We start from the raw sequence: 26,346 nt of genomic DNA, 5'->3' as shown, positions 1-26,346 counted from the left end.
CAAAGACATTGTGTGCAGTAAATAGACAATGTAGTGTTTGCCACTAAAACATTCCAGGATTTTTCTCTATATAATGGACTTCATTGGGAACCAAACGGTTCAAGGTCCAAATGAGAGTTTCGGTGCATCTTCAAAGGGCTTTAAACGACACCAGACGACGAATAAGGGTCTTATCAAGCGAAACGATCGGTCATTTAAAAAAAAAAAAAAAAAACAAGTTTAAGTTTTATAAGCTCAAATGGTCGCCTTGCTCTGTTCTGTAATGCTCTGTTCTGTGATTTATCAAAATGAACGAATCGTTTCTGTAGTCAATTTGTTCATTTCATTTGTTGAATGAACCAAATGATACGAAAAAAGATTCGTTCATTTTGATAAACGACTTTGAACAAGAGTCTTAAACGTGCGTCACAGAACAGAGCAAGGCGAGCATTTGTGCTTATAAAACTTAAACTTAAACTTTTTTTTGTTTTAAATGAGTGATTGTTTCGCTAGACAAGACCCTTATTCATCGTCTGGTGTCGTTTAAAGCCCTTTGAAGATGCACTGAAACTCTCATTTTAGACCTTGAACCATTTGGACCCCATTGAAGTCCATTATATGGAGAAAAATCCTGGAATGTTTTCATCAAAAACCTTAATTTCTTTTCGACTGAAGAAAGAAAGACATGGACATCTTGGATGACATGGGGGTGAGTAAATTATCAGCAAATTTTTTTTTTTTTTTAAAGTGAACTACTCCTTTAAGTTCAGTAAACTTAAAAAAAGCTTTGCAGCTGGCTGCCTTAATTTTTTAAGTTGATTTAACTTCCTCCAAATATCTCACCCATATACTTGTATAGGCCTCACATTAAGCATTAAAATGGACAAATACAACACATTACAAAAGACATCATTACAGAAATTATTTCTGCAACAGCAAAATTTTCTGTCACATATTCTGGCTTTAGGAATATTCATTTTGCGTAAAAAAATAAATAAAACATTGCGTTGCATATGAATGAGGAAAGTTTAAATGCATTTATTTTCATCATGCTTTAAAATAAAAAAAACAGCCATTTTCAAAAAACGTAAAATGATACCTATTGACCTCTGTCCATCATGACCTTCTAATCATCCCCGTACACTGATTGGCTTCATCACTGTCTCCTCTCCACCAGTAAGACCCCCCCTTTCTATGTTTATACCATCAGAATAGTATCTTAGCATTTAATTATATATTATACTATAAAAAAGAGGACAGAGGCTCATACATAACTGCAAAAGACATGCATCCTAGAATAAATCATTTTGCTTGTTTTTGCTTTTTCATCACACATAAAGATGATGTGTGTGAGCGATCATGGATTTGAGTCATGTTGTGCAATATTGAATTTGAAATTATTCAACACGTGGACTCAAATTAAAAAGTGAATCTTTTTTAACAAACTGATTCACTCTTTAAACTGATTTGCTAGATCGAATCTAACTTTCCAAGGAGATGCATTCCAAAACTGCTTGCTCAATACAAAAAGTATCTTGTTAGCATGTTTCGACTCCTGTCATCCTACTGGAAAATGCATTTTTAGTTAGTTACTGCACAACACTGTGCTGAATATACCGGTATTTACTTCTCTTTTTCCCGATGCATCTGCCTTACGATGTGCCAGCGAGTAAATATAACGACTCCTTTGCGTTTTGTACATTTAAAAGCTATAAACCCGAGCAGCTGTGTGCACAAACCCCTCTGTCTGCTGCCCGGGGTACAGTTGCGTCTGTTCCACTGGATGCTGACACCGTGGCTTGACGACAGGCAAAACAGAAAAAGCGTTATTGCCCCCTGGATAGGTCATTTGGTGGCGTTGGCCAAAAGCTAAACTGAAAGAGAGGTTTTAAAGACGGGAACAGGTGCGAGTCACCGCGGGGGCTGGATGAGGCACAAACGCCGAGGCCCAATCGTCATTCGCAAACATTCTCCCGCTTCCTCGTAATTAGGCCACGGCTTCAATAGAAGCTAACTCAGGCCATATGGGCTAATGTAGCCGAGATGAAGACCCCCCACACAGGTAACAGTCTGTCAGCTCCACGGACTGCTCCCGTTCAGCCAGATAACTCACCCGCGCGCCAGGCAGGAGAGCCAACGAGAAAAACGCCACGCAGCTTAAAGGTTTGATTGAGCTTGAAGGTCAGGCCGATCGTATGCTGCCGAGAAAAATGTGTCCCCGAATCCCGTAATTAAACAAACAAATAGACGAATAAGACTCGTTCTTCACCTCAGGCCCTGAACTTTTGCAGGCGGAAATGCTGAGGTGGAGGACTTGCTCTGTCCTTTTCTCTGATGACAATTGAATTGCTATAACGTTGCTAATGGCCTCTCTTTCTGCTCTCAAAGTGCATGGCCCTTGAATATTTTTCTTTCTTTTTAATTGCGTATTGGTGGAGCAACTCAAAAGAAATGCTTTGCGTTGAATAGTACAATTTAGAAAGGCAACTTCGAGGAACTTTTACGCAATAGTCCTACTTGATAAAAGTCCCCCAGTCTTGGGCAAAAAAGCCCAACGGGGTAATGCTTTTGATATAGCAATGCATTGGAGTAACGAAGCATTTGCATTGTTTTATGTTGCACTCTGCTTGGCTTTTAGCAGTGTGGATGCAACATCATGCATTAGCAAATGCAATGCCATTATAACAAATTATTAATTTATATACAGTAAATTAAATACTAATTTATATTCAATTTAAATTATTATTATATTTTCCACAAGAAAGTGTTCAATAACCGTAAGCAGCTGTTCATGTGATCAACCCCCTTGTGGCGAACACCTGCATGCATATATATATATATATATATATATATATATATGTGTTTTTTTATTAGGCTGCCTGCCTATTTAAATGGATCCTTCATCTTCATATGTATATGTTTTTTTTAAACAAAACATGTTTTCTAAAAGCATTATTAATCAATTTGTTTATTTGTTTTCTAACTTTAAATAATCTTCAAATGGGCTATTTGTAGAATCCAGAAACCCTTGTTATTGGCGACTCCGGTGGCCGTTAAGTGAACTGCAGCCTGCAACGTATTGCTCGTGCTTGCATTTGTGCACGCGAGGTAAGAACATACGTACACGGCCTGAACGTGAATCACTGTGTAAAGTGATATTTTCTGTCATGGCAAGTTCTTTTTTATTCTTTGCTTAGAAGTAAAGTGAAGTTGGAAATACCTATGCGAACAACAGAAGCGATGTAACTATAGACGAATGTGCTGCGTGCTTTCCTCTCACTAAACAAAACACAACAACAATGCCAGTGATGAGAAAACGACAGCTGGAAAGCATCTGATCATAGTGATGTGGATATGTCTGTTCCAGCTCTGCGATTCACCAGCATTACGAGGACAGATGAGGTAATTTAAATTACACTGTTATGATAGTTTGATTAAGTAAGTTAGCTTGTTTTTCAGATAGACTGTATATGGCAAAGTGATTTATTAGTGTTAATCCCTTTTTTTATAGCATGATACATTGACATCACACTATAGAATATGCCTTTCGGAATTATCTTAAACATTGTATAATAAGCATTAATTTTATGTGTCATAAAAGAAAGGAGAGCGCGCATAACTGTCACCTCATTTTGATTTTCCCGGCAAAAACATCCCATAAAACACTCTTCATAGACAAGGCAACCTAGAAACTAAGGGAAGGTCTCATTTTTAACATTACATTTCAAGCTGTTCTCATGTTGGAAATAAAAAGAGATTAGTAGGCTATATGAAAATTCTTACAAGCCCCTTTTAGTAAATACTTGTCCCATTTTTGTATTGTTATTCAACTAGGCTACTTTTGGCATTTCATAACTTCTCAAGTGCTTTATAAAAATGTCCTTTATGATCAACGTAGAATTATTAGCCTATAGACATATTTGAGAAAAAATATTCTTACTTATCTCTGTTGATTCTGCAGTCCATCTTGTTTACACTATTTTCACTACAAATGATCATGTTACAGGTGTGTACAATGTTTAATTTGACTTTCATTTTTTTAACATGTAGGCTGCATTCTTGTTATTTAAGATTTAGAACCGAAAATATATAAATTACATTTTTTTATTATTAAAGAATATCTTCTGTTGTTATACATTGAGCAAGCACAACCTTAGTCATGTGATCCGTGATTATTACAGCAAGCCAGAAGCACTGACTAATAGTAGAAGTAATCGACTAGTCCAACCCCTAGTGTACTGTGAATTGTTGTTTGCATGCATTTCACCAAATAAAGCAGGGCTTTAAGGCCTTTTTAATCTACAAATGCTCATCAAAATTATATTGACGAATGGTGAAAGCCAAGCGAACGGAGCGTAAACAAAAGCAGCCCTATCACGTCTGTCTGCAGCACTGGAAGACATTAGAGCTTATGGGAGCCAACATCTGTTACAGCGAGAACGCACAACAACAGGACCAAATGATGTGTGTGGGACCGCGCTAATGTGTGACTACAGGTCCAAGCAAGCTGCCTGACAGAACGTTAGCCGAGAAATATGTTGTGTTTGTTTCACAGTTTGTGGAGATCATGTCAATAAATGCTTTGGATTTTTCAGGGAAATGTGCTAATTGATTCAGTGTGAAACAGTTAGTGTGTGTTGATAATTACGCATGCGAGAAAACACACAGCTTTGGAATATTTATTAGGAGTCTCGGCCGTAATTTCGGAGCCGTGGAAGAGTTTAATGAATCTATCATGAGGCAGTATCCAGCCGTCGGAAATTAGCTAACGAGGCCTGCCATGCCGAAGAGCTTCATTTCGAGTGAACGGCGCGGTGTTCATATTTCATTCCCTCACAGACTGCCTAATAAAAACATAACAAGCGCCAGCCAGCAAATACCAGATGAATGATGATTGTTTTACAGTTCCCTGTTTCATAAAAGACTCCAGATTCAAGTTGTATAATGAGGGAGCGTTTTACAGAACTCACACGCTTCTAACAAACCTTAGACAAATCTACTCGAATGAATCTAAAAATAAATTGCACAGCTTGGAAAATGTACTTTAATGATTATCTTTTATGTGAACAGCAATACGCTATGCTAAGGTGTTGTTGATCTGGGCGGTTGCATGCTTAGGCCTACAACTATGAGTGATGGTGATGCGTACATTTGCATCATCGCTGCATGACGCTCCTGTTATGAATTATGATTTTTCATTTTTCATCCTGGCAATCTTTACAGCTCCACCTTCTGTCATTAGCAAAGGAAATGCGTCCCCTTAGCATCCCCACTGTCATGACTCCATAAATAATGAATGAACATATTGTTCGCAAGATGTCACTTATGAACGGAAAAGAATTCAAATAAAAGCGTAAAACTGCAGCCATAAATCATTTGGATGCAGATGCAAAGTTAATTTTACATTCTTATCAAATCTGTAAACACCTGGCACTCAAGAGTTTAGGCCGAAGTAGTTTCTTTGATATAATATAGTTCTTTTTTCTTTTTTTGTCCCCTGCCAGTCGACATGTGTGTAGCAACCATATAGCTAAATTATATATATATATATATATATATATACACTCACCTAAAGTATTATTAGGAACACCTCTTCCATTTCTCATTAATTAAATTTTCTAACCAACCAATCACATGGCAGTTGCTTCAATGCATTTAGGGGTGTGGTCCTGGTCAAGACAATCTCCTGAACTCCAAACTGAATGTCAGAATGGGAAAAAAAAAGGTGATTTAAGCAATTTTGAGCATGGCATGGTTGTTGGGATTGTGAGTATTTCCCAATCTGCTCAGTTACTGGGATTTTCACGCACAACCATTTCTAGGGGCCAAAATGCCTTGTTGATGCGAGAGGTCAGAGGAGAATGGGCCGACTGATTCAAGCTGATAAAAGAGCAACTTTGACTGAAATAACCACTCGTTACAACCGAGGTATGCAGCAAAGCATTTGTGAAGACACAACACACACAACCTTGAGGCGGATGGGCTACAACAGCAGAAGACCCCACCGGGTACCACTCATCTCCACTACAAATAGGAAAAAGATGCTACAATTTGCAAAAGCTCACCAAAATTGGACAGTCGAAGACTGGAAAAATGTTGCCTGGTCTGATGAGTCTCGATTTCTGTTGAGACATTCAGATGGTAGAGTCGTAAACAGAATGAGAACATGGATCCATCATGCCTTGTTACCACTGTGCAGGCTGGTGGTGGTGGTGTAATGGTGTGGGGGATGTTTTCTTGGCACACTTTAGGCCCCTTAGTGCCAATTGGGCATCGTTTAAATGCCACGGCCTACCTGAGCATTGTTTCTGACCACGTCCATCCCTTTACGGCCACCATGTCCCCATCCTCTGATGGCTACTTCCAGCATGTCACAAAGCTCAAATCATTTCAAATTGGTTTCTTGAACATGTCAATGAGTTGACTGTACTAAAATGGCCGCCACAGTCACCAGATCTCAACCCAATAGAGCATCTTTGGGATGTGGTGGAACGGGAGCTTCATGCCCTGGATGTGCATCCCACAAATCTCCATCAACTGCAAGATGCTATCCTATCAATATGGGCCAACATTTCTAAAGAATGCTTTCAGCACCTTGTTGAATCAACGCCACGTAGAATTAAGGCAGAAAGGGGGTCAAAAACACAGTATTAGTATGGTGTTCCTAATAATCCTTTAGGTGAGTGTATAATTTTTATTTTATTGTTTAATTTAATTAAACGAAATTGGATAAGCTATAAGCTGTGATGCTAATAATGCTAGTACTCACTTGTCTGCCTTTTAGCAAATCAATTGTGACTACTGTTACATCACTTCATTAATATTCATGAGTCAGCCTGATTAATGTTTTTCATGTATCCTCTTACCTTTCAGGTTGCGCACCAACATTCCGTTTGGATCGTTAAACTGGTAAGAATCTAAACTTTTCCTCTTTTGCTGTTTCTTCTTGGTCTCGGTCTGCATTTTTCCTGCTGTTTTCACCCCTCAGTGGGGCGGAAAGCCAAGGCCTCCAGTTGCCCTCCAAACATTTTTATTCCAATAACAAGAAATGCCACTTCGGTCAAAAAACATTCATGTTTCTGCAGAGGTTGACAGTTACATTGGTTTCCACAAAGCAATGCCTCCCTTTCTGTATAATTCATCACTGCTTTGTCACCATGTAGCTGTCGGCATACACACAGAAAGAGACTCAAACGTACACACACACACACTCACATGCACACACACGCGTGTATCTAACCAGTGTCAGTCACTCACATGTCTTACAGCCAGTGCTGGAGGTGCTTTTCTATCTTGAAGGCCTTGTCTTTCCCACAGTTCATCCATTTCTTCTCCAAGACATTAAACTTCTCGTCTTCATAGCTCCGTTTCGCTCTCCCTTATTCTGTCTTTCTCACATCCCTTTTTTCTTCCAGATGCCGGGGAAAAAAAAACGACTGATGCAAAGAGGCGTCTGTCAAGCCAATGAGGACGGAAGATGAAGACAGGACTGCTGAAACAAGGGTAGGCGTTTTAGCGGGTGGTTTTCAATTCCGCCGCGTTTCCCTTCGAGGTACGACTAGCCTCGGCGCTCATCAGATCGCAGTTTAAGCTTTTTAGAGTTCTGAGGCTTGTGGATAGCATTGTTAAGTGACAGGAATGGAAACTGCGGCTGCTGAGGTGTATCTCTGAATTTCTTTTAACTCGCACTTCAGAGAGAAATCACCAGGAAGCCCTTCTGTAGTCACAGATATGAGGATTCATGTCGATCCGACGGTTTTATATGATTCTCTCACATGCATCGTGTAACATTAAAGAGAATATATGACTTTGGCTTACTTCAACAATTGCACGTTGATGTCGACTACAACAATTCGGATCGGGTTTTATAACTCTTCTAGAGTTCATGGAATCCTAATGTGCGCAACAAAAGATTTTCCCAACCTTTCTTCAAACTCAACATCTCTTATCTTCCTATTAAAGTCTGTTAGTGATACATACACTCTACACATTCTTCAATTGTTTTTTGAAGCGTCTTTGGCTGAGCGAAGAACAAGAAGCATTGTTTCGCTCTCGAGTTTCTGTATGGCTCTTTGGAGGTTGAGGAAAGTTCTTGATGTTTCATTTATAGGTTCTTCAGATCAGTCAGTTGGTTCTTTAAAGCACCTGGACACTGGTTATCCTAGAACAGCTGGAGTCGGAAACCTTTGGCCTGTGTGTCGCCATTGATGTGTAGATTAATATATACAGTTTATTTTTTTCTTTTCTATAATACATATATATACAAAAGTTAAAAGCAAGGAAATTCTGCTTTGCACTTTTTGTTAGAAACCTTTAAAATTATAATTATATTAGGGCTGTCAGTTTAATGCGTTATTAACGGCGTTAACGCAAACCCCTTTTAACGGCGTTCATTTTTTTTCTCCCGCGATTAACAGTCTTTTTGTCCTAGCAAACTTTGTCGTTTTTTCACATGCTTTTCCAACAGGACGGCATGCGCCCTGATCCATTTCGGCGTCTCGCGCTCGTCATCCACTCAAAGCCGGCTCGCAAGCCCAAACGTGTGTTTGCGACGTGCCTGTTGTTTTGTTTACAGTCTAGCTAGATCCCAGATCCTAGCTAGAAGCCATTGAAATGAATGGGTTTCAGATCGCAGTGCGAGGACGTTTTGTTGCGCACACACTCGTTTCGGCTTGCGAGGTAACGTTTTGAGTGGATGACGAACGCAAGATGCCGAAATGGTTTTATTCTAAATGGAAAGTTTACTTTTAAAAAGTTGCCAAATTGTCCCATTAACAAGACCAAGTGATCTGTGTGTTTTGTCGTTGTGAACTGAGCTATCATTATCGCAGCACGCCCGAAACACCACTTAATGATGGCCAAGCAAACACACACACACACACACACACACACACAGATGATGCGAATTCTCCACCCCCTCCCCAATATCAGGACCTCGTCAGTATTTCTTTCACCCTTTTATTGATGTTACATTGTGTAAGAGATTATTTGTATATGATAGTGTGAAATTGAACACTATTCCAATGTTATTTTCAATAATAATAAAAAAAAACATTTGCACTAAACAAGCCAATCCACTTTCCCATGTTGATAAGAGCATTAAAATGAGAAAAAAATAATGTAACAAAAAGAAATCAAAAGACATTTAGAATAGATAAAAATGTGCGATTAATCGTGAGTTAACTATGACATTAATGCGATTAATCGCGATTAAATATTTTAATCGTTTGACAGCACTAAATTATATATAACCCAACATTTGGGTTAGTCCATATTTGACCCAAATTTGGGTTGAAATAACCCAGCATTTTTTTAGAGTCTGCTTAATATCTGCCAAGACTTTAATTTGATGCTCCTTAACAGACATTGTACTGATTATTTATTTTACAACCGAATCCTAACCCTAACCTTTATTAATAATGAGAGCTAGTTGCATGTAGTTGCAAAGTTACTTATAGTTAGAATGTCAGAACCATCAAAATAATGTGTTACCTTATTTATTTATTTATTTATTGGAAGAAATTTATACTCTATCGGCATATTAGAATTATTTCTGAAGGATCATGTGACACAGTAATGATGCTGAAAATGTGCTTTACATCACTGAAAAAAACAACAACATTTTACAGTATATTAAAATAGAAAACAATTATTATAAATTGTAATAACATTTCACAATATTGTTTTACTGTTTTTTGATCAAATAAATGCAGCCTTGCCTTGGTGTGCATAATTCTTTTTTTTCAATTTTTCAATTATTTTTTACTATTTATTTAAAGTTGAGAGCTAGACACAGTCGCTTGCTTCGATTAGTCAAAAGTGCTTAACAATCCCACATATTCTCTCCCTGTCTTGTGGACTCTCTCTCTTTCACTCCACACGTATAATCAGGTATCTGGGGTCCGTCTTGAGGAACGGTTGGATTAGACAGCGTTCTGTTAGGTTAAAGAGGAGGTTTGCTTGTCTGTTTCAGTCTTGAGTGGAGAGCAGATTCCTGCTGTGGGGAAGTCCCTCTACCTCCAGGGCATCACGACTCAGGAGACACACACACAAGGTAAACAGACGCTAAAAACGCTCATTGTTTCTCACCTCCTACAAATCAGCCACCTTTGACATTTCATTTGTGAAATTGGATTACTGGAAAGATTATAGGAATTTTTCAGCCAAGCATGAAAATTAATTTACTGAATTTAATATATATCTAATAAATAAATAAAAAATTAAAGGGGTTCTATATAGAACCTTAGGGTTAATGATTCAAATTTGAAGAACCCTTTATGCCAAAATGCTCTAAATGTCATAAATGATTGCATAACACTTTCATCTTTAACAGTTATTTTCAAAATGTTCTAGTCACAAAATATGTTTACGAGCTGTTTTATTCATAACATTTAATTAAATTAAAATTAATTATAAAAAAATTAATTATTTGAAACTAAATCCATAAAATTGTCACATGATGAAGCACCTGACCTTAAATGGAACCAATTGTAGTTAAGAAGACTATAGCTTTGTGTGAGGAACAGACTGAATGACTGAACTTAAAGGGATACTCCCCCTTTTTTTTTGTTTTGGAAAACTCCCTCGGTTAAAAAGTTGGCTTTTACCATTTTCAAATCGATTTTCTGATATTTAGAAGAATATCAGTAACCAGACAGTTTCTGGTCCCATTGACTTCCAATGTAGGAATGGAAGTCAATGGGACCAGAAACTGTATGGTTAATGATATTCTTCTAAATATCAGAAAATCGGCTGAATGGTTTCGAAAGCGCAACTGTTTAACTCAGTATCCCTATTCACTAATAATTGTCCTCTACATGAAGCTCTGATATGTTATTTGTGTGCATGTTCTGATTCAAAATGTTGCGTTGATGATGCACCAGATCTTTTGCAATAATTTTAATTTCTGAGTTAGCTTTTCCTTGCAACATCACTAATAATTGTATGACAACCAAAAATGAGGCAAACTCTAAATGTGCATCTATACTAGTGTTTAAACGTCCGTGTCTCGTGCTTTTCTCTTCCACACTCATACACACCAGTACACAATTGTTTGGGCCTTAGCTTGTTCTGAGCATGCTCCAACATGCCCGACTCGATCCAGCGGGAGTTACATCAGCCACAAAGCAAATAGCAACAAACACGCACAGTAAACAAGCTAGCAGGCAGCTCGCTGTGCAACACACCTTTTCTGGAGATCTCCCAGCCCCTTTCTGCCACTGCAAGTTCGCCGCATCTTTAAAACATCAATACGTAATTGAGAGCGAATGTACGCGCCACAGATTTGCATCTTTTTCCGCGCGCGCCCCTCTCCCCATACCTCATTTGATCCCCATTGCTCACCAGCTGGTTCCAGTACATCTCCAGTTCAACCAGTGCCTCTGAGTTCACTCTCCACACTTAATTGGTTCCCAAGGCAAGAATTAAATATTTACTTTAAAACCCTTTAAAATTCAATTGATTTTTATCTGACAGCTGTGATGGTCTCAAGTGGGCCGATTGCAGGCGGTCTCCACAAGGTCCCACGAGCGATAGGAGAGAGCGCAACACAAACTGACAAGAATCCTCCGTCTTATACACACACACACTCTTATACACACACAGATGCCGCGGCTGTTCCTTGATCAAGCGCTGGCGTGGTCACCGATTTCACACACAGCTGTTGTTTGGTGGCTTTATGTGTCATCAGACATTGGTTAAAGGTGGAGCAAACAAACAAAAACACAAACACTTTTAATATTCTGATGTATATGAATGTGATTTATTTCCCCCTCAAGCACATTTCTAAAATTGCTTAAATGTATTAGGAAGCAATTCAGTGGCAAATTGTGGGTCCGTGATGATGTCACTGGTTGAACAAACATTTAGACATCACAACAGCCAGGGTCCAAAATGAGAGAGATTTTATTTTTTTAATAAATAAATGCAATGATTTACTAATAAGATCATAGTTATGAAATTATTTAAAAAAAATATGGAAATATTTAATAAATTAGAATATAATTTTACTCTTTTCATTTGAAAATAACAGAATATTTGAAAATGCACTGTAATATTTATTAATAAAAGAGTATATATTTTGCAGGTTTGAAAATATAACTTATATTTTTAAGTTTATTTAAAAAAATAAATAATTTATATAATAATACAAATATAATTGTTACAAAATAAAATTAGGGTAAAAATATTTTTCTTTTTCATTTGAAATAATATAATATTTAAAATAAATATTTTTTAATTAAAATACTAATTAAATAATTGATTAAACAAATATGGAATTATTTAATTATTAGAAAATTTTTTTACTATTTTCATTTGAAAATAACAGAATATTTGAAAATAAAATAATAATATTAATTAATATAATATTGTAATATTAATTAATAAAAAAAATATATATTGCAGGCTTGAAAATATATATATTTAAGTTTATTTAAAAAATAAATAATTCATAATATAATAAAATAAAATTAGTTTAAAAAGTTTTTGTATTTTTCATTTGAAATAATATTTAAAATAAATACTTTTTATTGAAATAATAATGACATAATTGATGTTGTAGTTTTATTATTTTATATAAAATATATAATTTTAAATAATATAATACTGTTGTGCAAGACATTTTAAAACACGATTTTTTTATACTTTTTTTTTTTTTTTTTTAATAAAATGTGGCAAAAAAGTCAATTTTGGAACCAGACAGAACATTCAATAGAACAACCCGTAAGTCATTACACACACCCAACGCTGATTTAGATGTTTTATTCACTATCAAAATACTTTTACTTGGACCATATTGTTAAGCCCATTGTAAGTAAAGCGTCTTCAGGTTGCAGTCCTGAAGTGAACACTGTGTGTGTTTGCAGTGTGTTTTGAGTGATCAGACACAGTGATGTACTCAAGAACACTTGTCACCATGGCCTCAGGACTGTTTGAGAAACCTGTTTGGAAACGTTCATTATTTTTGCTCTTTGTTACTAGTGTCTATTTGGGACAGAACAGCAAAACAAGCATCCCGTTGCAGACTGCATGTACAGTATACACTGTCTGCCAACTGTATAAACTCAAAAGAGCAACAGACCTTTGTGTTATCTAGTTCCTCAGAGTCAGTCAGAGTGATTCAGTCTGCCAGGCCCTGAGTTAATAAGTTATGAATAAGTTACAGCGCTAGCGTGAGGAACAAGGAACAGGCAGGATCTCAAGAGCTCAAGCACAGTCAGACGCTCCCAAAGCGTTGTGCCAGCATTTCCACAAAACCTTAGGAGGGCTGTTAGCGCCTGAGGGGGAATCAATCACTGCGGACTTAAAATGTAATGTGGTTAATATACTGTGGGCGAGCTCTGCGTTTCAAATGCATTATATGTGCTCATGTGATGTCCTGTCGTCTATGCATACAGCCGCTATCTGTTCTGACAACAGCATCTGCTGAAGATCACAAATCTGTAATGCGAGAACGTGAGCTTGAAACGGACCGCAAAACGCTGTACGAATCCAGAAAACGGTTCAGTTGCATTGGAAACGATGCCTGATTTCTGCTTTGATTTAAGACCGGTTGAGAACCACTGATCTGTCATTTGTGTCATTTGTTTAAAGTTTACTTGTATTTTCATCACAAGGAAAATGTTTATAATACTCTTTTCACAATCACATCTGAGCGTGTGATGTTAACCGACATCACATTTGTACATTGCTCTCATCTATTCACTTTGACTAATAGTCTTTAAATTGCTCCATTCATCTCCGTTGCTCTCCTGTTTTTTTTTTTTTTTCTTTATAAATGAGGAATTAATTACTTTCCCATTAACGGTCATACGGCTGCCCCAGCACAGAGCGAAACGAAGTGTCACATATGGGATCTGACCCGGGTTAATATAGGTTAAATCCTGTAACGCTGACCCAAAATGTGACGCATGAGGAATCGATTGGATCATGACAGATTGTAATGAAATACTGGAGGCGTACTTTACATGGGCAACACTGGGGCTAGATGTTACATAAGGATGTTTAGATAGATAGATAGATAGATAGATAGATAGATAGATAGATAGATAGATAGATAGATAGATAGATAGATAGATAGATAGATAGATAGATAGATAGATAGATAGATAGATAGATAGATAGATAGATAGATAGATAGATAGATTTCAAACAACTAGTTTATAAATTAGAATACATTTACAAAATACAGTCCTTCAAACTAAATTTTCAATATTATAAAACTAGGAACAGGCAGGTTAAGGCAAGGTTCAACTATATAATACATATTTGTTGTATGTTGTAATTTTATTGTAACATTAATCCATGGCGAGTTGAGGATGAGAACGCAAGTTTTCTTGGGATACAGATACAAAAACAGAAATATAACACGACATGAGCATGAATACTTGAACTTGATTTGAACTTGACTATAGCAGAATTGACATTTACATAATTGAACACTAATTTATGAATTACTGTCAGTTTGGACCTTGTGATTGTAAATTGAACTGAAATAATCTGATATTCCAGTAACTTTTAAAAAGATAATGTTTAAATGTTATTTGTTTCCTTGGTCACATTAAAAAAATGCTGGGTTGTTTTATCCCACATATGGGTCAAATATGGACAAACCCAAATGTTGGGTTAAAATGTCATTAAAAAAATTACCGTTGAAAGTGAAAGTTGAAGTTGGGTTAAAATTTTAAATGACGTTTTCAACCCAACATTTGGGTTTGTCCATATTTGACCCAAATTTGTGTTAGAACCCAGCATTGTTTAGAGTGTAAGTGTTCTAATTGTTAATCATCCTTAATCAATATTAATGGAGCTTTAATTTCAAAGTTTTCAGAAATATTATATTACACTTTAATCACAATTATTAACTAAATCTCTTTATAAAAGAAATGGGTCAGTTGCAAGAACACTCTAAAAAACACTGGGTTGTTTTAACCCAAATTTGAGTCAAATATGGACAAACCCAAATGTTGGGTTAAAATTTCAACTTTCACTTTCAACTGTAATTTTTTAATGACATTTTTAACCCAACATTTGGGTTTGTCCATATTTGACCCAAAATTGGGTTAAAACAACCCAGCATTTTTTAGAGTGTACAATTACAATTTATGGTGACCACAAAAATGCTTTGAAAATGTTTATTTTATCAGTTAATTCAAGTTTCATAATTATTGATAAAGTCTAAAACCCCTGTTTTTGACAAAAAATACATTTTTAAACCAGGTAATAGCAATGGAAATATTAAATAGCCCCTCTCTCTCACACACACACACACACATACACACACAGATGAGATCTGTATCAGCTGGAGTGTGGTTATCTGTTTAAAGTGTAAAAGTTGCTCTGGTGAAGCCACTATCTCGTCCAGCTCAGTCTTCGTGTCTCTCAAAGCTCTTTGCGTTCAGTTTTTTTTTTCCTGCGCGAGACTGGCAGTCTCCGTCTCCCCGTTCATTAGCACTTCAATTAAATAAAAAAGGGATGTAGTCGTGTCTGAATCCTCTGCCAATTTGGCAGCCGGCCTGAGCGCAGACGAGAGCCTCGTTCCACCCGTAATTCGGCCCCTAAGCAAAAGTGACAGGATCTGTCAACGCGGGCGAACGGTCCGGGGATTCACCTGAGCATCTAAGTTATATAACACAAGTCAGATTATAATTAGTGTCAGTTTTAATCTGCTCTTAAACGCCGCGGCATCTGTGGGCTGTTGTGTGGAGAGACAGCGAGGTGTCAGCGAGTGTGATAGCCCTCCGTTCACCCCGACAACTCTAACCTGAGCATGAATATTTCAAGGGGATTTGGAGGACAGGAGGAAAGATTTAATTATTTCAAATTAGGGAGTACCGGGTGATTTGGGCCTAATAGCTGTGTGTTCAATCGCAAAGGTGCTCACCTCACTTTGGGGATTCATCGGGGAACAAGGGCAATGCAAGCCTGTGCAGAAACAGCCTCACGGCGGTGTGTGATCCGCTCAGATCAGGCAGGATTCATCATATCACTCGCATGGCAGGTACACACACAGCTGAAACACTCTTTCTGGCCCGTTGTTTTATTTTAGCACCGCTGCAGTGTTTTGAGTCTCAGTACAGCAGGACGTCACACACTTCTGTCCTATTTCCACTGTCAAATGGCCAACAGAACACACACACACCTACATATCCACAGACATAAGCACAAACACTCTAAACAATGCTGGGTTGTTTGAACCCACATTTGGGTCAAATATGGACAAACCCAAATGTTGGGTTAAAAGTGTACATTTTTTTTTATTGCATTTTTAACCCAACATTTGGGTTTGTCCATTTTTGACCCAAATTTGGGTTGAAGCAACCCAGCATTACATGCAATATGCATGCAGTGAAGTCCATTTACAATTTTACACAATGATGATAAATAATACTAATGTTATTAATGAACATGTACAAATATATTGTGTTTTATTATTACACTCTAAAAATTGCTGGGTTGTTTGGGTCAAATATGGACGAACCCAGCCATTGGGTTACATTTTTTTAATTGCATTTTTAACCCAACATTTGGGTTTGTCCATATTTGACCCAAATTTGAGTTGAAGCAACCCAGCATTTTTTAGTGTATACACACATGCAATATGCATGCAGTGAAGTCCATTTACAATTTTACACAATGATGATAAATAATACTAATGTTATTAATGAATATTGTGTTTTATTATTACACTCTAAAAATTGCTGGGTTGTTTTAACCCAACTTTGGGTCAAATATGGACAAACCCAGCCGTTGGGTTACATTTTTTAATGACATTTTTTTAACCCAACGTTTGGGTTTGTCCATATTTGACCCAAAGTTGGGTTAAAACAACCCAGCATTTTTAGAGTGTATTAATGAATATTGTGTTTTATTATTACACTCTAAAAATTGCTGGGTTGTTTTAACCCAACTTTGGGTCAAATATGGACAAACCCAGCCATTGGGTTACATTTTTTAATGACATTTTTTTAACCCAACGTTTGGGTTTGTCCATATTTGACCCAAAGTTGGGTTAAAACAACCCAGCATTTTTAGAGTGTATTAATGAATATTGTGTTTTATTATTACACTCTAAAAATTGCTGGGTTGTTTTAACCCAACTTTGGGTCAAATATGGACAAACCCAGCCATTGGGTTAAATTTTTACATTACATTTTTAACCCAACATTTCGGGTTTGTCCATATTTGACCCAAAATTGGGTTAAAACAACCCAGCATTTTTTAGAGTGTATTAATGGATATTGTGTTTTATTATTACACTCTAAAAATTGCTGGGTTGTTTTAACCCAACTTTGGGTCAAATATGGACAAACCCAGCCATTGGGTTACATTTTTTAATGACATTTTTTAACCCAACGTTTGGGTTTGTCCATACTTGACCCAAAGTTGGGTTAAAACAACCCAGCATTTTTAGAGTGTATGTTCATCATCATTATTATATTCATTTTTTTAACGTTTTTAATAATTAAAGTACATATTTGAATTTATCAACTTACACTCTAAAAAATGCTGGGTTGTTTTAACCCAATTTTGGGTCAAATATGGACAAACCCGAAATGTTGGGTTAAAAATGTAATGTAAAAATTTAACCCAACGGCTGGGTTAGTCCATATTTGACCCAAAGTTGGGTTAAAACAACCCAGCATTTTTTAGAGTGTACAAATATCGTATTTATTTATATGTTAATAAGATCATGTCGTTTTTGTATTTTACCCAACAAAACATGCATTGCTTTTGTAATTCCTGAAAAACTGATACTGTTTATTTACAAGTATACAGCGTGAATGAATGCATTTGACCTCATTTGCAACATTGATTGATTTAGCTTCTCCTATAGTAATTCCATATGACACATAAGCAAACATACAATTGAAAGACAGTCGTACAGTTTTGATGCATCTTCAAAGGTTGGCTCCCATGAGATTATTGCTCAGAACTGATCCCGTTCCCCAATATAACAAATTTAGGCAGCAAATACGCTACATAATCTCTTCATGGCCTTATTAATGTAAATAAAGTAATATGTTCATGATGGATTGTCTGTTTCATTCAGTCAGCTTATGTACACACACCCCTTCACCGTAATGAAAGAGAGCTCACAGCGCGTAATGAAACATGCATACGGCCGCAGACTATATATATGTCTGCCAGCCTTCATGTGCAATCAGATCTCTGATGTTAATTACATTTAAATAGAGCAAGACTGATTTTGATTTGTTCATGTGAGTAGAAAAGTAACTCCTTAGTCCTTCTACCTGTCAGTGCTTGCACATCACAGACTAATGCTTTATTAAGAGGGTCTGCTGGGAGCGCCTGATCCCGTTTTAGTACATTGGGCCCAATGTAAGACTAATTAAAAAGTGTATTTTTACATTATTAATTTCTGAGTTTCACACTTAATGAATGTGAAATGACAGGCCTCCTATTTTTATATGTACACACTCAGGACCACGCGGCCCTGGGAATACTGATACGCAGGTTTGAGAAAAAGGGGGGAGCGTTGTCGAAAACATTTCTCTCTCCTCTAGAGTCCAGCTGGCAGGAAAGAAAGGCAACAATAGCAAGCAAACAGTTCAGACACAACAGACGACGCTTTCATCAGAATTAAATGGTGGAATTATTTGACCTCTGAGTCCTTGGTTTCACTCTGTGACTTTTACGGGAACAAGCAACAAGCACGCTGACTGATTTTAGCCGTCAATTTGGTATTAGTCGAAATGAATTTGTAGCTGCCCGGACTCAAGCGGTTCAATTGGGCATCTCTAATAGGAGATGTTTGATCAAGCCCCGTGGTTTTCATCCGCCTGCTGAGAGAGAGAGAGAGAGAGAGAGAGAGAGAGAGAGAGAGAGAGAGAGAGAGAGAGAGAGAGAGAGAGAGAGAGAGAGACCGACAGACAGCCTCTCTGTAGAATAAATGTAATCAAGTGCGCCGAGAACGTTTTGCCAAAACACTGCATCTCCAAACACACATTTTCCATCTCCTTACCAGTGAGGCTTTGTTCAGGAAACACAGAAGCATTGATTCAGAATTCCAAAATCCCAAAGCTGGAATTGGGAGAACAGACTGACGACAATAAGAGCATGTGCACTGTTGTTTTTAAGTATTGTGTTGGCAATTTGTTATAAAAAAAAAAAAAACGAGTGAAAAAGAGCACTGTAAAAAATAATCGTAAAAATGCTACAGTGCAAAACTGTTAATTTGTTAACAGAATGTTTCCATAAAATACACGGTAAATAACTGTGATCGATTTCATGGTACATGTAATGTAATTTTACTGTAAAATCCCGTTATATTTACAGTTTTTGAAAGTGAAAAAGAGCAACTTGAACTCATTGTATTATTTACAATGAAAAACCGTAAATTGACATTCCCACAATTCCCTGCGTGACACTTCACATTTGATGTATTTTTGTTACTGTTTCCTCATAGTTTTATTGTTTTTTTTTCTTGAAAGCTGCTTGTGATGAGCTTTGATAAATCATGTGACATCTATGCTGTGATGGTTGTTGTTTGTCAATGTATTACAATGGTGCAAAACAGAAATCAATATGTCAATAAGTTGGCAAATTAACATTATATCAGATAATGAAATACGGTTTATTACTGTAAATTTTAAGGTAAACCAATAACGTTGCTACCGCATTTTTGACGGTGGTTTTCTGGCAACCACAGCTGCCGTTTTTTAACCATAAAAATTACGGTTTTATTTTTTACAGTGAATGCTCTGTGTTTGTTATTTTCTAGGGAGGTTTAAATCTTTTAAAATCTCAGTTCACAAGTCCTTATGTATGAATATATATATATTTTTTATTGTAAATTAATTTCTTTTTCAACTGTTTTCTCCTTTTTATGTTGGATCCTAAATTCGGGTCGTAACATGGAAATAAAATACAAAGGAACATTTCATTTGATTCTTTTCTTTAAAGGAACACTGTAAAATATAAAAACTTAATTTTTACGGTAAAAAAACGGCAGCTGTGGTTGCCAGATCTTTACCGTCAAAAATACGGTAGCAACGCTGTCGGTTTTACTGACTTAACTTAAAAATTACAGTAATAAACTGTATTTCATTATCTGATATAATGTTAATTTACCAACCTATTGAAGTATTAATATCTTTTTTATAACATTTTAATCATCACAGTATAGATGAGTCACAATGATCAATCTAAGCTCATCACAAGCAGTCTTTCATTAGAAGGTTAATACTTATATAAAGAAGCTGTACATTGTCATTCACACAAACATTAAACACCATCATGGTAACACACATGAAATAAAAAAATGTAATTTAATTTAACAACATTAAATGTAACATAAAACCCTAATGTACATAACTGATTAGAAAAAGAACAAGAAAACTATGAGGAAACAGTTATTTCAACAAAAATACATAAAATGTGAAGTGTCATGTAGGGAATTGTGGGAATGTCAATTTATGTTTTTTTCACTGTAAATTATACAATGAGTTGGTATTTTTACATTTTAAAAACTGTAAATGATCTATTACAGTTATTTACCGGGAAACTTTTCCGTTTCTTTTACCGTTTAAATCACAATTATTTTTTAATGATGAAATACTGTAAATCAAAGTGTTTTTATATATAATTACATTTCATTTATGCTTAATAAAATAATAAAATGTGCTCATTTTTTTATAAGTTTATGTTTTTTCAGTGGAAGGGTTTTAGTTTTAGGAGACTCTGGTTTCACGCTGCTGGATTTTCCACATGTGTGTTTTGTTTTGCTTCTAAATCCCGGAGCCTGTTTCACCAAGGCTGTATTTTTGCGGTGACCTTTGACCCCGGAGCACACCCAGCGTGGGGCGTTTGTCAGTAAGGCCTTGGTCTCGTGTAAATATTAGCCGAGAGCTGCTGTAAACTGCGAGCGGCGACTGGAGTTCCTCCAAGACAAATGCATCTCTGCAGCGGAGCCTGCATGTGAAACATCCCTGCCGTTTATTTTCATACGCTGTTCATTTGTCAACAGCCCTTCCTGTCCGCCCGACGCAGATCGCTGAAGTCTTTCCTGAAGATATTTGCTGGCAAATTACACGTGTTGTCGCTGTAATTATTATTGCTGATTGCTGGAGATGTTTGCGGAGAGTGTGTGTGTGTGTGTTTTTCAGCCTGTCTGCGTCTTTTCTTTTCCTCCACGCTGCGGCTGTCACATGACGGAAATATTTTGATGGATGCAAAGGAATTTCATGTATCAATATTCTGCTTGTCAAACAGTCCATTATGTTGTAGCTCGCCGCTCAAGCTGAGGCAGAGAAATCTATCAGAATGGTCCGAGGGCAATAAACGTTTTCCAGCAGTCCATCGCTTTGCACAAATCAGCCCTGAGATGCAAACTGCCGTCTATTTATTAAATCGCCCTCAAAGGAGTTTGCACTTTCCTTCTGGATTTTCCTTGTGTGCAGAGCAGCGACGTGCAACTCTGCATTATATTCACACACACACACACACACACACACACACACAGGCTTGTTCTTGCAGGGGGTCCCTGTGCTGCTCTTTGGACCCGGGCTTATTAGAATAGATTCTGCCAACTTCAATGGCGTGTGTGTGTGTGTGTGTGTGTGCTTATCACTTCTCATTAGCGGATCATTGGGAGCGCCGTCCGCTGCCAAGCGTTAATCAATGTGTTTTGTGACTCTGTTAGGGCAGCTGAACAGAGATATTGTGCCCCTAGGGTTAATACAGTCAAGCGCAGGATATAAAACACTCCGGCCATGTCCACAACACGAGGCTCGGCATTATCTTTAAATGAGATGGGCCGGGATCACATACTTATGGATTTCCACTTGCATAAATTGTGATTGATGTCGTCAGAAAGTGGGGTTGCTTTCTTCATTTTTTTTTTTTTTTTAGTGTTACGTCCACAGTCAGTGTTTCTTTCTTTTTTTCCTGAATTGTTGTAAATTATGCAGACTGACAGGCGCAGTGAGGAAGGGATTATTTCTGAATAAGTTCAAACACTTACTGTTATTCCTTTCTTTTTTTAGTGTAAAGAGAGAAGGAAGAAAAACCTGCTCAAAGAGAGGAGCAGGTAATGATCAGATTTGTCATTATTGTCAGGAATACTTTTATTTGTTTAAATATTACACTCTTAACAATGCTGGGTTGTTTGAACCCAAATTTGGGTCAAATGTGGACTAACCCAAATGTTGGATTAAAAATATAATTTAACATTTTAACCCATCTTCAACTTTCACTTTCATCTGTACATTTTTTAATTACATTTTTAACCCAACATTTGGGGTTGTCCATATTTGACCAAATTTGGGTTGGAAAAAAAAACAACAGTATTTTTTGATTGTATAACAAATATTATTTAATAACAAATATATTTATATATATTTTTTTCAAATTGTATATAATATAAATGTAGATATACAAATATATAATTTATGTTTTGTATTTTGTTACACATTTGGTATATATATATATATATATATATATATATATATATATATATATATATATATATATATATATATATATATATATATATGTGTGTGTGTGTGTGTGTGTGTTTACAATTATAATTTCATATTATATACACTCTAAAAAATGCTGGGTTGTTTTAACCCAATTTTGGGTCAAATATGGACAAACCCAGCTGTTGGGTTAAATTGATTAATTGCATTTTTTAATCCAACATTTGGGTTTGTCCATATTTGTCCCAAAATTGGGTTAAAACAACCCAGCATTTTTTTAGAGTGTAATAATTATAATTTCAATTTTTATATTGTTTTTATATAATTCATAATTATTTTATCATTTTAACTTTTTTTTTTTTGGACTAGTAGTAGTACGTATGTGCTTCTTTATTAATAATTAACGATAATGTTCAAGGCCAAGCTTTTAAAAAGGTTGAAAAATGATTTTCTCACATTCAGGAAACACTTCTGGCAGCGGGAATTTCCTGCGAGCGGATCGAAAGGGACGAACGCGGTGTTCGCCGGCCCAGACCGCACCACAGGAAGTGTGTGCGCGACTCCAGAAGCAGAGGTCAAGGCCAGGGGTCACGGGTGGCACTGCAGAGATTTACACCAGGAGAGATTCCCAGCCTTCGTCTATTTCCCGGGGAAATTAGCCATAAAGTCGCCGTTTTCATCTTTCAAGGTTTTGTCATAAACTCTCATCTTTCCCCTTCTTTGATTTGAGAAAAAAAAAAAGATGATAAAAGATACAACAATAGCCTAGTATGGTTTATTCTACTGTATTCTTACGTTAACCTCTCGCTTTACTGTCCGTCGTTTCCGGCACGGACCACCACATTGTTTAAAGACGCCTCTGAAAAAAAACCCCAAAAAAGTTTCACATTTTCTGAAATGTGCAGGGCTGCTCTCTGAGGTCCATTTCATTTTAACCAAATGGGGGGGAAGCTTGTCTTTACCGCGGTGAGCAGATGGAACTATAAATCAAGGCAGCCGTTGCCGCCCTGTAGAGGGCCGACCACAGCTGCCACTCTCTCTCTGACTCTCTGCGTTTCGCTGGAAATCTTTTCAGGTCCATCGTCAAGCAATCTGGGCTTCTTTTTTTTATATATATACACACCACACCTCCCCTCTCGGTACAGTCGTATCCATCAAAACGACACGCGCCCATCAACCCACTGCCGCGATCGATTGGCACACTTATTCCCGCGCATAGCAAATGGAGGAAAAGCCCCACGACAGGCCCCTCATTTGGGCTCTTTAGCCCCCAGCAACCGCTGTGACTCTGGCAGAGCAGCCCAGGCCTCCTCCATTAAAGTTGCATTATGATGGATATCAAGGCATCCAAGCCTTGAGTGTTTTAAACGAGAGGTGACACGAAACCATGACACGAAACCAAACACTGGCTATTGTTTTTCAGCCCCTCACCCCCTCAAACATCCTTGCAGTGATTTTCACATATTGGCTGTTTTGCTAAGTAAATGGAGCATAATCTGTGCATAACCTAGAGAAGAAGAGGTCGCTGGTTTCTGCAGTGCTGCCGATGGCCAGGTGGTGGCGCTCCAATGCCACACATATCGCCGTCTCTGCTCAGTTGAGAGCTCAAGACAAAGACTTTGAAGAAGAGAAATGTTCAAATGGAGAAACTACACATACTTTTTACAGTATCAGCAATGATTTCCCTCAAACGTTGCAGACACACATCAGCAGTTTAACTCAAAGTAAACACTCCAATGAGTTAGTGTTACTCACTGAGAGCACATTATCTGGATAAGAGAAATCTAATCACTGGATCTGTTTTAATTAGGTTTCTTACTGAAAAGAAAGAGCGGAATTATTTTTGCTTTATTTCGTCGCTCTTTATTTCAGCCGTGACGTTTTAATTGATCGTATAATCTTCAAGAGATTTGCCATTTGCCAAAACGTAACATTCAATCAATAAATCAATCAAGCAAATGAATACTTAAATATACACTCTTAGAAGAAAAGGTTCTATATAGAACCTTAAAATGTAATGTAAAATGTATATATTTATATCATTTTATGTAGTTAATCAATATCATACGAAGAATTTCATTTTAGTTTTTCTCCTCCAAAAATCAGCATGATTAAAATGTGATATTAAGTTACTACAGCAGTTTAATGAACACTAATTTTTGCCGAATAATGCAATAGACTATAAAGAACCTAAAAGGGCCAAAAGGGTTCTTTCTTGTCATTATAGAACCTTTTTAGCTTAAAAGGTTCTTTGAAGTTGAGTAAAGAACCCTTTTATCTGAGATTGTATGCTCTTAAACTTGGCGTTGTGAGTGTGTCCTGGATGATTTTGATTTTTAAAAGAGAAAGAGTTTGCATTTTTTAAGGTCTTTGCTTCAATTTTTAAAACCATGCGGAGAGTCTTGCAAAATTATGTACTTCTCTTTCTCTCTTACATTCCTTAAGAATTATAATAAAAATATGTAAAACCTATTTGTGCGATCTAAACATTGTTAGTCTGGAAAAGAAAATGAATATTAGCTATATTGTCGGACTCTTCTTCTAGTTTTCCTTCAGCTCAGGACGATGGAACATGATTTCTGCATGAGATGGGACACCGCTGGTCATTCATTATCCAAAGAGGGAAAGAAAAAAGGGAAAGAAATGAAAGTGAAAATAACAAAGAAAGACAGAGCTGGATGTCATCTTCCTTGCAGATTTCAAAGGATGTTAGATTCAGGCATTTAAAATGTAAATTCGTTTTTATTTAACATGGTCTTCCGATAGAGACCTGTGTTTAAATTGTTCTATGGTTTTGAAGCGATTATGTAAACTTATTATATTTATACTGTGTATCCACTTCTACAGGGCGGTTATTGGTGCTAATGTTCTCCTCTAAAGTGTTCTGTTGACATCTTGAAATTTAATATTTATTGATCATTTCTTCTTCGGTTCAATTTATAAATCCACATATCACTTAAAATTGTATTTTGCATCTTTGGATTGGATAGTAATGCATTTTATTTATTTTTGTATTTATTATTATCAATTCTATAAAGAGCAAGCAATGTAAATGAAAGATAAAACCTGAATATAAAAATGCAAATAATAATAATAATAATACTGTGACCCCACAAATGACAAACAGTTTGGAAAATGTATTAATGATAACAATAATACTGTGACCCTACATATGCAAGCAGATTGGAACATGGATACAAAAAAATTAAATAACATAACACTGTATTTTAAGGTGACTTTGTTACTTGCACTTAATAGTGTAATAACAGTAAATTAAGCGTACTTACAGTAAAGTAACTTACAAACTACACTCTAAACAATGCTGGGTTGTTTTAACCCAATTTTGAGTCAAATATGGACAAACCCAAATGTTGGGTTAAAAATGTCATTTAAAATGTTAACCCAACTTCAACTTTCAACTGTGATTTTTTTAAAATTACATTTTTAACCCAACATTTGGGTTTGTCCATATTTGACTCAAATTTGGGTTGAAACAACCCAGTATTGTTAAGAGTGTAAACCAAACCCTAACCAAAACTCAATTAATTAATATTAATCAGTACTTATTTGAGCAAGTACAATCTAACAACGTCACCTTTAACTAAAGTATTAACCAATAATAATAATAATAATAAATAAATTAAAATAAAGGAACAAGTATTATTTCATATGAAATGAAAAAATTCTCAAGACAGACATCATTTTTAACATAAATTAAATAATTTTTAACGATTATAAAAATAATTAAAGCTGCAAGCAGCATTTTGCGGGGTTCAAGCAGTTTAGGCCTTTAAGGCCTTTAAGCACAAAAGCATCAAAAGACATTAAGTTTTATGTAGCAAGCATTATTTACCATGATAAACCATATTTCAATGTGATTTTTCATGATTTACCATGTTCTAGTATGATTTACCATGAATCTAAC

At 36.4% G+C, this 26,346-nt stretch overlaps 1 protein-coding gene across 1 annotated transcript; it reads left to right on the top strand.

The window, feature by feature from the left end:
* Positions 1-3,087: 3,087 nt before the first annotated feature.
* LOC120474303 (uncharacterized) lies at positions 3,088-23,792 on the top strand. Its single transcript, XM_089121726.1, has 6 exons — positions 3,088-3,381; positions 6,853-6,888; positions 7,395-7,482; positions 9,953-10,033; positions 21,987-22,030; positions 22,884-23,792. Exons 3-6 carry the CDS (start codon positions 7,457-7,459, stop codon positions 23,078-23,080), a joined length of 348 nt encoding a protein of 115 aa, XP_088977852.1. The 5' UTR covers positions 3,088-3,381; positions 6,853-6,888; positions 7,395-7,456; the 3' UTR covers positions 23,081-23,792.
* The last annotated feature ends 2,554 nt before the right edge of the window (positions 23,793-26,346 follow it).

This window comes from Pimephales promelas, chromosome 17 (genome assembly GCF_988280905.1).
Source record: "Pimephales promelas chromosome 17, fPimPro1.hap1.1, whole genome shotgun sequence".
NCBI lineage: Eukaryota > Metazoa > Chordata > Actinopteri > Cypriniformes > Leuciscidae > Pimephales > Pimephales promelas.
Note: the sequence above shows the minus strand (reverse complement) of the source record. Positions and strands in the feature narration are given on the sequence as shown.

Bases quoted from the DNA above. Each gene is read 5' to 3' on its own strand.
- LOC120474303 (XM_089121726.1), top strand. From the start codon at position 7,457: ATGAAGACAGGACTGCTGAAACAAGG. The intron at 7,483-9,952 runs GTAGGCGTTTTA...TGTCTGTTTCAG, and splicing joins ACAGGACTGCTGAAACAAGG to TCTTGAGTGGAGAGCAGATT. The intron at 10,034-21,986 runs GTAAACAGACGC...TTCTTTTTTTAG, and splicing joins TCAGGAGACACACACACAAG to TGTAAAGAGAGAAGGAAGAA.